Source organism: Penaeus vannamei, chromosome 16 (assembly GCF_042767895.1).
Source record: "Penaeus vannamei isolate JL-2024 chromosome 16, ASM4276789v1, whole genome shotgun sequence".
Taxonomy (NCBI): domain Eukaryota; kingdom Metazoa; phylum Arthropoda; class Malacostraca; order Decapoda; family Penaeidae; genus Penaeus; species Penaeus vannamei.
The window spans coordinates 12,219,670-12,232,169 of NC_091564.1; the positions used below are offsets into that span (position 1 = coordinate 12,219,670).

The 12,500-nt window shown below is 35.6% G+C and overlaps 1 protein-coding gene across 1 annotated transcript in view; it reads right to left on the reverse strand.

The window, feature by feature from the left end:
• Window positions 1-5,646: 5,646 nt before the first annotated feature.
• Window positions 5,647-12,500, reverse strand: part of LOC113814183 (asparagine synthetase domain-containing protein 1) — a 7,193-nt gene continuing 339 nt past the window's right edge. The window contains exons 2-7 of the mRNA XM_027366204.2: window positions 11,733-11,810; window positions 10,488-10,610; window positions 9,184-10,092; window positions 8,451-8,615; window positions 7,581-7,762; window positions 5,647-6,272 (exon numbers count right to left, since the gene is read on the reverse strand). Coding sequence (XP_027222005.2) covers window positions 6,026-6,272; window positions 7,581-7,762; window positions 8,451-8,615; window positions 9,184-10,092; window positions 10,488-10,610; window positions 11,733-11,810 — 1,704 coding nt within the window. The 3' untranslated portion in view covers window positions 5,647-6,025. The remainder of the gene's footprint in view (window positions 6,273-7,580; window positions 7,763-8,450; window positions 8,616-9,183; window positions 10,093-10,487; window positions 10,611-11,732; window positions 11,811-12,500) is intronic.

Genomic DNA, 12,500 nt, shown 5'->3' on the forward strand with positions numbered 1-12,500 from the left:
ATGGACATTTATGATTATTTTCTGTTTGTTTGTTTTTTTCTTATTTTCTTTGGTCAATCGCGTTTACATTTGGTTGACTGGTTTCTGCTTAACCAGTAACCAATTCAGATTTATTAAAGCGCAGTTACATAATAAAAAATACAGTTTATACGCGTTCTCGAACCACTTAATGCTGATATTTAAAGTAAATACAAAACTCATAGTAAATCACACCTCCATTCATACGTCAGAATGAATAGTTCAAAATCAAAACAAAACAAGCCAGTGTACATCTGCCACTCTTCAAGCGCAAGGAACACAATGAACAGAAACGTGAACTGGCATTTTCTAATGAGTGAGCAAAGGCACAATTGCTACACTGATTTATTAGGAGTGAGAAAACCTATTGGCAAACCTATGGCCATTGTTGTTGTTTTCTTTCGATCTTTCCTGCTTTTCTTTTATATATTAGTACCTTGCAGTACGTGACTCAGAAAGTACTATACTAATTCACGTTTTATCAAGAAAAAAAAGAGAGAAATGGAGAGCGGGATCATATCAATATAATATAATTTTTACTGGAGATGAGTGGAAGCGCAAAATTGGAAAACACTATTGACGAAAAACAAAGCAATAAATAAATAAATAAATAAATAAATAAATGAACATATAAAAGCAAAATATAACACAAGAGTACATTATTTGAGCGAAAAGATCGCATAGAAATTAAGCGCATATCAATTGCCTTGCATATGTTATTTAAAGCAAGGTCTATGCAAGTACTTATATAGACCTTGGTTTGAAGTGCCTACTTCGAGTTAACGAAATACCTCTAACATATGTCAAAATATAGATCGTTTCTAAATCAACACGAGAGAGAGAGAGAGAGAGAGAGAGAGAGAGAGAGAGAGAGAGAGAGAGAGAGAGAGAGAGAGAGAGAGAGAGAGAGAGAGAGAGAGAGAGAGAGAGAGAGAGAGAGAGAGAGAGAGAGAGAGAGAGAGAGAAAGAGAGAGAGAGAGAGAATTTATGAATTATAAAGGAAACAATTTGAAAAGAGTGTTAAAGAAAATGAGACACAAAAAACTGCATTCATATCTGTATGAATCCTGCATGAAACACCACGATATGTTAAAGGTACACAACACTCTCCAGGTGTTAGCGAAGGCGCACTACTAAACTTCAGAATAATTACGATGAATCACTTCAGTTGAATTTCGTTATCTGAAGTCTACATATTTCTCTATCCTGTCCGAACCACATGGGATCAGATACTCTTTTTAGAATAACAGTTTTGTCCAATCCACAAAGACTCATATCATACTAATTCAATTACACTCCTCAGATTCACCAACCATGCACCCCTTGTATCTCTACAGCATTGTAAACCACCGATGACATTTGCACTTTAGTTAACTGTCATAACGAGAGGTAGACAAGAGCAAAATAGGGCAGGAGAGCACATAATCGATGGTGCTTCTCCATTTTCAGTGGAGGATCAGATGCTAAAATGATAATAAAAAAAAAAATAATAATAACCTTACATCAGTGATAGTTCTTTAAACGGCTAATTCTTTAAACAAATAGATATGTTATACCAGTATTAATGAAATTTTGATGCAACTGCTTTTGTCGAGCTATTGTCATTTATAATAACAAAAGTGGCCATAATGTCAATTGTAGAGAACAAAAGAAAGAAAGAAACAGACAAAAATAATCGAGAGAAACAACAAAGAGTGAGAAAGAGAGAGAGAGAGAGAGAGAGAGAGAGAGAGAGAGAGAGAGAGAGAGAGAGAGAGAGAGAGAGAGAGAGAGAGAGAGAGAGAGAGAGAGAGAGAGAGAGAGAGAGAGAGAGAGAGAGAGAGAGAGAGAGAGAGAGAGAGAGGGTGAAGGGTGACGAGAGTTCTTAATAAAGAATATATTTCATCCAGAGTTAAATGTGACATTACCTAACATTCCTCCCAAACACATTTCCAATTATATTATTCACCAAAGCTGCTGATTTTTTCAATCACATATTAAATCACCTTTTAGTTCTACATAAAAAGTGAAAACCATCAGACATATTAGATTCTTTATATTGCATGCCATACTATTTCTCTATTACCTCCATTCATAAAAAGCTATGATTACCTAGAACCAATACTGAGCTCTTTAAATGAATATAAAGCAGTCTACTACACACAACTCATTCTACACTTAGTTTGTTACAATCAGGGCTGCTGTCTAGACATTTTAAATGCTAATAGAAAATCATTGATATAAAGTAGTGGGAGTGTCCCAGACCACGGCAGTACTCATCTAGAAGCGGGCGGGGAAATATGTGCACATTGTAATGCATAAGTAGGTCGAATCCCAAATGCAGTATGAACCATAGACAAGTAGTGAGATAGGGGAGAAGAGAAAAGTAGCCGATTTTAATTCATAAGTAGGTCAACTTCCAAATGCAGTATGAACTACAGACAAGTAGAGAGCAAGGAGGAGAGAGGGGAGAAGAAAAGAGAAGAGACGCATTGTATGTAGGTCGACTGCCAATGCATTATGAACCATAGACAAATAGAGAGAGAGGAGAGCATAGGAAGAGGGGAGAAAAGAAGAGAAGAGAGGAAAGAAGAGAAGAGAAGAGACGCACTGTAATTCGTATGAAAGTCGACTGCCAATGCAGTATGAATGACAGACACGTAGAGAGAGAGAGAGAGAGAGGAGAGGAGAGGAGAGGAGAGGAGAGGAGAGGAGAGGAGAGGAGAGGAGAGGAGAGGAGAGGAGAGGAGAGGAGAGGAGAGGAGAGGAGAGGAGAGGAGAGGAGAGGAGAGGAGAGGAGAGGAGAGGAGAGGAGAGGAGAGGAGAGGAGAGGAGAGGAGAGGAGAGGAGAGGAGAGGAGAGAAGAGAAGAGAAGAAAATAAGAAAAAAAAGAGAAGAGAAGAGAAGAGGAGAAAAGAGAGGAGAAGAGAAGAAAAGTGAAGAGAAGAAAGAAGAAGAGAAGTGAAGAGAAGAGAAGAGAAAGAGAAGAGAAGAGAGGAGCAGAGAGGAGAGAAGAAGAGAAGAGAAGAAAATAGGAGAGGAGAAGAGAAGAGAAGAAAATAGGAGAGGAGAAGAGAAGAGAAGAAAAGAAAATAGAGGAGATGAAAAGAAAAAGAAAAGGAAAGAGGAGAAGAGAAGAGAAGAAAATAGGAGAGGAGAAGAGAAGAGATGAAAAGAAAAGAAAAGATGAGAGAGAAGAGAAGACAAAACAAGGCAAGAGATGAGAAGAGAAGACAAAACAAGGCAAGAGATGAGAAGAGAAGACAAAACAAGGCAAGAGATGAGAAGAGAAGACAAAACAAGGCAAGAGATGAGAAGATAAATAGAAGAGAAGAGAAAAGGAAAGCTGAAAAAAGGGAAGGAAAGCAGGAAAGAGAAGAAAAGAGAAAGAAGAGAAAAGAAAAGAAGAAAAGTGAGAAGATAAAAGAAGCAAAAAGAAAAGAAGAAAAGTGAGAAGATAAAAGAAGCGAAAAGAAAAGAGGAAAAGTGAGAAGATAAAAGAAGACAAAAGAATTGTTGATGCTGATAATTTCTACTAACATGCATCTCTGACAATGGTTCATTGGCATTTAAACTACCAGGGGCGCTGACTCCACTTGGCCCCTTTCCTCGTTCAGAACAGTGCAATGCACCCTTCCACCCTTGCGAATATAGATTATCAATTTTTAGCACCTATAACCATCACACTGTCATCATTAAGTGCATGATTAAATAAATTTAGTGCTTGATTGTCCCTGATGTTATTTTTGGTCTGTGTACAGCATTTTCTGGGAATGACAAACTTTGGTACTGTGCTGATTCTCTGAAATCCTTGATGATCCCTTTTTATTCCTGTAACTATAATCTTTGGGAGGTATGATGTTAATTTAGCAAAAATCTTTTATTAGGTCCTGGCAGTGCATGTAACCAGTAAGTCTCCAAAAGTCCACATGCATCAATTTTTTTTCCAGATTGTTTGTATGATCTTTTCATTAAAATTCAGTGGAGTCTTATAAAATCATATCAACACTGAAAAGAATATAGAAATAAGTTCAGAACTATAGTATACACCAAAAATCTTATGATCTTCAGCCAGCACAATGGAACATGTACCTGAAATGCATATTGTAGTTTCATTTTTCTTATTAGAAAAAAAAATAATGATCATTATGACACTCAATTTAAACCAGTGGTTCAAAACCTTTAAACATTAGTAGCCCCTTTTGTAAACCTTTGACACATCCACAACCACTCAACACCCGCCATTCTATTCATGATTTCTCTTACTACTTAATACTTTTTGGTTGAGAAAAAAATCTGCAGTCAGTTCTGTATAATCAGCAGTCTGTATATGATTATCTACAAATGTCTAGCACACTGGCCTTCAAGATATACCATAAGGCTTCATAACCCTCTGCTAATTTTGCATGCCAGCATTGCAAATTGTGACCTACCACTTTAGAAGGGAAGTTGCTTTAATTTCTTAGAAAACCAGTCTGTTAATGAAATGTAGATCTATATTGAATGATGATATAATTATTTTTAACTAATTTTTACTCACTTTTTTGGCTATTGTTATACAGGACTGATGTCATTTGCTTCAACTCATCTTGACCATTTAGACAAGATTTCTTTCATGTCAGTAGCTACCCAACTTCACCATCAAACGTTTGGTGCACAAACCTTGTTTATTAGACTACTAATCATGTGGAGCATCCATTTATGTGTGTTACCAGTTGAATGTCAGTCTTTTCATCCTAAAATTACAACTTGATATATTTGTTCTTTGTTCATCCCAGTGGCTTTCCATCATCCTTATCCCAAATATGGTTAAAGGATGGTTGGTTATCCTCTTTTCGACTGGTCTATTATCTCTTTAGGGAGTGCTTGCTATGAGTGTGAGTTCCCACAAGTATTGCTGGGTGCTGGTGAGGTGTGGAGATCGACAGGGAAGCCGGTGCAGCTCCCTGACGGCTAAGGCCTGGAGCTGCTTGCTGTGGTCGAGCTCTGCTGGAGGATCGTAGAGTGCTGATCTCGGCCAGGGTGCTGGAGCTTAAGTACTGCTATGCTGTGCCAGCTATCCGGGAGCGAGGGGAGCCTGAGGTCCAATGGGTGAGCCATGACCTGTTCATCTCATCCAATCAGGTCTCGGCATTAGTCTTCAGGAAACTGCTGATGATGAGGTGCGAGGACCGGCTGTGGATATGAATGACGCTGCAGGTTGTGGGGGTCGGCAACAGGAACTCCCCCTGTTAAGGTGCAGACATTGCATCCAAGGTCTGCACAATAGCATTGCTAAGGTTGATGAACAAGTCACTAGGTATAGATTTTAAAGAATTCTTAGATATCAACTAGTCTTTTTCATTTTATTTATCTTTATCCCTGTTGCTTCCTTTTCTATGTTTGCTCAGTGATGGGAACCTGCTTAGATCTATATCATTTCTTTCCCTTGACGACCATTTACTTATCACAATAATATTTATAATAGTGACTTTCTAATTAGAATTCTATTAGTGTTTTTTTATTTGAAAGCTGATGCTAGTGTATCAGTTATGAACCCACTTTGGATATGCTGAAGGCTAAAAAGGAGAATCTGTATGCAACAGCTGTTTAGATGGGATATATAAACTCTTAATTGTACTGTGGGTACAGGGGATAAAAGAACATATATTTTATCTTCTTGCAGTGGAGGTTGTTTTAATTCCAAAAATATATTCAATGACCTTTATACTTCATTTTCAGTGTGCTGCGTGGTACAGAGGTTAGCGTGTTGGTCTAGCAATCTTGCTGACCTGCATTCAAGCCCATGTGTTTCCAGTGGAAGGTAACCCAGGCCATTCCTTGCACAAAATGGGAGATTTAGAAACAAAATAAAACAGACAGTATATCCCAGCAAAATATATCCATTGTAACAAAAGGAATTAAAACTAAATCTTTATAATCTTTATGATAAAATAATTGATATTCTTTAAAACAACAAACAAAATTAAATCATATCCATCATTATTAATCTGGAAACAATAAATTACAGCTAAATACTGCACAACAACTAGTTTCCCACCAATCTACTACACGTATCGGACCCTTTTTCCTTAGAGTTCTCGAGTTTTGCTATTCGGGAGCCAAACTGGATAGCTCTCTTGGGCAGACCAGCAGCAGTGGTGAGTCCAAGATGTGCACAAGCAGTGCGAAGTAGGATCTTCTCACCTACACCACGAGGCATGTTCAAATTGGCTTTTCTCCAGATAGGGACGCTGTTGAGCATGGACACTACATCTTCGTCTACGTATGGGAATCTGTTAGCAAAGGGAAACGAATAATGTTAGTCAAATTGTTGAGTTAAATTTGAAAATGTTAACAGACATCTTTTTAAATTTTATGCTTGGTAATTTTTATTAATAACTTAAACATTTTGTTTGCTAAATGACCCTTTTCAGACATAAATATCTTACACATTCTTTGCTATGTGGTGACCTTTGCTTCTAAACTGTATCACATATTCTTCACATGCTAACTGTATTAAACATTAAGTGTATCTACTAACAATTGCTTTTTTGATTTCCTGTAAAATTCTAATTTGATCAATCCTGACAGACAAGATAAATATTGGCAATAATGATGTTTTGCAAAATTAAAAATACTTGTTACTGCATTTCTTTGAATGAACGAAGTCTAAAGTATTAATATATCTCTCAAAAGTGATGGTATTATGAACAGTTAGTTATAATCTATGCTATAAAAAGAGGAAATAAATTATTGTTGGCTAATGCTTTGTTCAAAGTATGTTCCACTTTGTTCTATAAAGCCTGTTTACACTCAGTAATGCTCAGCAAGTGCCTCTAGTTTCTTGTAAAAACTAGAAGTGTGTTGAAGATATGTAGTAAAGCTACAAGGAAATATTTTCCTTCAATAAAAAATTAGCTCCAACATTCATGGAAAAGTCATAAAATACAGGGTAAATTAGAACTGGTTATAAATTAATCTACTATGCATGTTGCATATGATATATTTCTGATTCCTACTACTACTACTTTGTTACTATTGGGATTAAGATTTGTTTTTAACCACGAGAATTATGACTACTCAATCCATTAAGATAATATAAAATCCATTAAAATAATAAAAAAGGAAGAAAGTTTTTTTTTTTTTTTCCTTCAGTTCTAAAGTGTATATGCATTAATCCAATGCCTGGGAAAATGCTGTGTTCACTGTAGTATTGTTCTGTGAAATATTGCACACAGATGGCCCATCTAGTGCTTGGCCACAAATGAGTCAATTAATAGACTTTGTGACCTCATCTGATTTCACCTTTAATTGTGTTTAAGGGAAATGTATGTTTTTTTTTATCAATATTGATACTGTAATTTTTATTATAAACGTTATAATTACTAGTGTTAATGACAATACCAACAGCAATATTAGATACCATAATATATTTTGAAAATCAAGGAAAAGGGTAAACAGGTGAGAAAGGTAGTACTCCTAATTGGCTTATTGGTGACTTAATATTTGTGGACCCATCTCTATGTATAAATAATTACTAATTTAAACACACAGCGGGCATGGTATGTCCGCACATGCCACACAAAGCAAAACCTACTAACCTCGGCGCACGTCCATGATCAGCCAATATTCTGTTATCTCTTCCCAGATTTCTTGTATGGATTCGTGATATCTCCATATCAATCTCTTCTAAAAGAGCAGGCCAGCCGCCTGCTGAGAAGCGACCTCTGTGCCGTGAGTAACCTCCTAGCTGTTCATCTGCCCCCATGCCACACAGCAGCACCTATAATGGCATAGGTGTAAGTTAAATTGTTGCTTTGTCTCCACTGCATGGTGACTATTTAGTATATTTGTATGAGAAGGTAAAGATGTTTCATGTCTTGATTATAAATTTCATAAAAATAAGCTACTTTAGCCACTATTTGAATCTTACAATTAATCACTTGGTTATAATTACTAAAAAAAATATTTCTTTTCTCTTCCTTATAAACACAAACAATGAAAGTGGTAATCATAAAAGTTCAAAGACCATAAAGACAAGCACATATAACATGTACATATAATGGTACCAAGGCAACTGAATTCCTCTATTTGCAAATTCTGAGTTGAAGACTATACATTACATAAGCAGAAATACATTACATAATTTCAAACAATAAAATACAAACTGTAGCTAATGGCTAATTTAATGTTCAATTCTCCCTTGGATCTTTAATGCTGCTAAGTCTAATTCCCAAATACCGAAGAATTTATGCTTATACGAAAAAAAATACCGCAAATGTAACTCCCTTTTCTCCTTTCCTATAAAGGTTAATAGATGAAAAATAAAACTATTGACTATTATAAAAATCAACAAATCACATGAAAAAAGGAAAAAAACACAACAGCAATTACAAAAGCGACATGAACACCAAAATTACTTGAAAATTTCCCAAGAGACTTACTCCCTTACTGTCAAGTTACTCTCTTACCCTGGCTGGAGAAACGTAGGGTGATCCCTCTAGGGTTCCCTCACCGCAACCTCCAAACCAAAGTGCACAGCCAATGCTATCGTCAAGTACTGAATTCAGAGGCGCCACCAAGTGTGAGATGGTTGATTCTCGCTGCCTGGCCAACTCCTCTCCTGTCACGTCTATCTGAAATATAGCTTTCACATCTGTCTATTTGGGATAATATGGTGTAAACCAGGGGATAATATTGCCCTGTTTATAATCACCATGACAAATTATATAACAAGTTTGTCTCCAGGATAAACCGTTTTAGAAAATGATTGGGGAGGAGGGGGATATACTGGTTTATGGCTAATGGAATCAATACTGTGAGATCAACCAACAATGAGAGATTTATACATTAAACAATCTTAATTAATGATAATAACAAAAATGATAATTATAATAGTAATAGTAATAGTAATAATAACAATAACAACAACAATAATCATACTAATAATGATAATGATAATGATAATAATAATAATAATAATAATAATATCAATAATGATAATGATAATAATAACAATAACAAAGTAGTAATTAAGTAGTTATTTTCACGGTACTCAATTTATCATAATTTGCTGAAGACCAAATGAGTTGTATACATGTTAATTCCCCCCTAGGCCTAGTGCAAATATGTATGATAATATAAAAAAAACTACTATTACTGCAGATTTCTTTCCAGAGATAGGATATTACAAAAAAGTGTTACCTCCACAAAGTTCCAACATCGCCCTGGTCTGATCTCCATCAACTGTTGCCAACACCTTCTTCCTGAGAGTCTGTCTGGCACATCATAATTTTTAGGTGGTATAATTCCATTTGTAGCACAATTTGACTGGCTCTTCTTGTCTGGTCTCTGTGGGGTCCTCTGTTCAAAGGCAACATTCAAAAGATCTACACTCTCTGAAGATGGTAAACAAGAGTCTAAGAGAAGGGCAATCATTGCAGAATCTAATCCACCTGAGAACAAAACAGCGATTCTTGAGTGGCTGCACTTATCCTGAGTGTTTGTGCACCTCTGACATTTCTGCGGACACATGTCTACTCTTCGTTGTATTGAGGTTTTTAAAACTTCAAGGAGTCTGTCAATATCATCCTTTAAGGCATTGTATAGCATGTCTATGTGGTCATTTTCTAAAGATGTTGGTAGTGCTCTTAAAGTTTCTAAAACTTCATCTGTAGGAAGGGATATATTCAGTCGATTTCTAATAGGAGACACTAGCTTCTGCTTCTGTGTGTGAATAGTTGAGGGCAAAGCTGCAAGATTACTTTCATCAACATGAGTCCAGGGTATAAGAGATACATGAAAATTTACATCCATTTTGGAATGTGAAAAATCAACATAATACAACCCTAAAGCAGGGACCTCTGTTACTTCTGCACTTCTCTGAGTAACAGAGGACACTAGGAACATCCAGGACTGTTCTGTGGGCCACCGCCAGACCAAGCTGTGTCTCCCAAAAACATCTCGCCCGAAATACAACCTTTTGGTGCATTTCTGGTAGTATATCAAAGACCATGGACCTTTGATGGCACTCAAAAAACACATAATCTCTTCCTCATCTTTTCCTGTTAGGTACTCTGATATGTACTTTGTGTCACTTTTCTCTCCAGGGATCTGAAATGAGGGAAATCTTACATTAAAAAATATGTATTATTCTACAGGAACATTTGGGCCACTTTAATTATTACTGTTTCTAAAATGAGTAAGTGTGTGTGTGTGTGTGTGTGTGTGTGTGTGTGTGTGTGTGTGTGTGTGTGTGTGTGTGTGTGTGTGTGTGTGTGTGTGTGTGTGTGTGTGTGTGTGTGTGTGTGTGTGTGTGTGTGTGTGTGTGTGTGTGTGTGTGTGTGTGTGTGTGTGTGTGTGTGTGTGTGTGTGTGTGTGTGTGTGTGTGTGTGTGCGTGTGCGTGTGCGTGTGCGTGTGCGTGTGCGTGTGCGTGTGCGTGTGCGTGTGTGATTTGACTAATTAATAGTTTCAAACCTCAAACTTCAACATACAAAAAGGATCAAACCTCATATCCAGCCAAAATGTCCCCATTCCAAAGTAGAACATTTCCTTCCTTGTCAATAACTGGCTGTGGGGTAAGCACTGAACCTTGGAGCCAAAGAACACAGCCATGGAAGGTGGCACTGAGCTGAAATATTGAAAAGGTACTGTATGTCTAATTCCTGTAAACCGATTGATGTTATAAGTATTTTTAATATATATATATATATATATATATATATATATATATATATATATATATATATATATATATATATATATATATATATATATATATATATATATATATATACAACAAGCATATGCACAGATATTGAATGCAATAACAACAGCTTTTAAGAAAAGACTTTAAGAAAAGGACTTTTAATATATGCTTTTCTTCAAATCTGCAAGTATAAAACAAGAGTTCATATTGCTTTTAATGAAGCATTATAATGTAAACAATTCTTTCACAAGTTGAAACATTAAGCTCTACATATAGCTTTTCTAGGGAAAAGGGGATGATAAAAATTCACAAATAATCTTCTGGATCTTCCAAAACCTTAAAAAAAAGGTCTAAGAAAAAATTAAACTTCATAAGTATTCAGTAAGTTATAATATTTTATAAGGGAAGTCTTTCAAATATAAAAACAGAGGAAAACAGGATTTTTTGTTTAGACAACTTGTATTGAACACATGCATTAATATGTGTATTAAAGTGGGTTTACTGAGGTAAGATTATGAAAGTTCTTCCCTTTACTGTGACTCAGTACAGTAATATCTAATATGGAAACACTGTCACCAATAAGTAGCTCTTACTTATGGCTTTGGTTTCTGTCTAAGGACTTACAGGAATTATATACATAGCAATAATACAATAATGTAATGAAATTTCAAAACTAAATCATAAAAAACACATACATACACACAGTAAACTACCAAGTAAATAAAAAATCAAGAATAAAGACTGCAAGCAATATTTGAGAAATAAAGTTAAATGGCAATCAACCAAGTAAAATATAGTGAGGGGGAAAGCCTTAAAAAATCCTAAATAATATTAGACTACTATAGTATTGCTAGATACACAGAATGCACATGAAATGAAACCGAGCCAAATATTTATGGTTGTACCTTTCTACCGAAATAAAAATCACATATGATACTATCCTTCTTTTCAAGTACAGGAATGACTTTGCGTTAATTAATTCTCCACAATCAACCTATTACTGCTACTATCAATAAGTTTGAATGAACACTCTAACATATATACCTCTTCAGTGATGGAAAACGTCATGTCCCCACAGCTGTCAGGCCCACGGTGATGGAGAAGGTTGTGGGTCAAAGATACCTGCAAAATAACAAAAAATTATGGATTTGTTCATTCATTCCACTTTCTTCTTACAAGACTTTTTAAAGTACAAATTTATCATAATACTATCATTATTACCATTACTAGTTTTATTATCATTATCATCTTCAATATTTATAGTGTATATCACACTTTGTGTTAAATAACTTTTTTTTGTGACATTAGTGCAAAGAAGGTAACTTTCTTAGCTTTCCTTGCTCTATCATTTGCCTGGTTGGGAAATACACAAATGTTCACAGTTGCAGCAATGATCATTCTTACACCCAATTTTCTTTCTTGCAGATATTTGAGTTGCAACATAACTAACACAACAAGACAAAACAAAATCTATCCATATTTAAAAACAGGCATGAATAATAATCAAATGATTAGTAAGTCACTTCAGAACATCCTTATTAAAAGTTAAAAACTGTACTTTTCTCGCAGGTCACAGCTCATAAATTGTCACTGCTTGCTATGACGCGTCCACAAAAAACAACATATTTTCCAATTGGGATCATTTGCATATATTATTTTCTGTATAAAAGATGGTTGATTGAAACTTATCCTTATCCCATAACTCCATATTCCACATGAAATCCTACCGAGTGATACTCATTTGTAAAGGCAACATACCTTTCGACTAAACTACCGAATATTTCTCTGTCCTGAAAAGTCATGCGTTCGCAT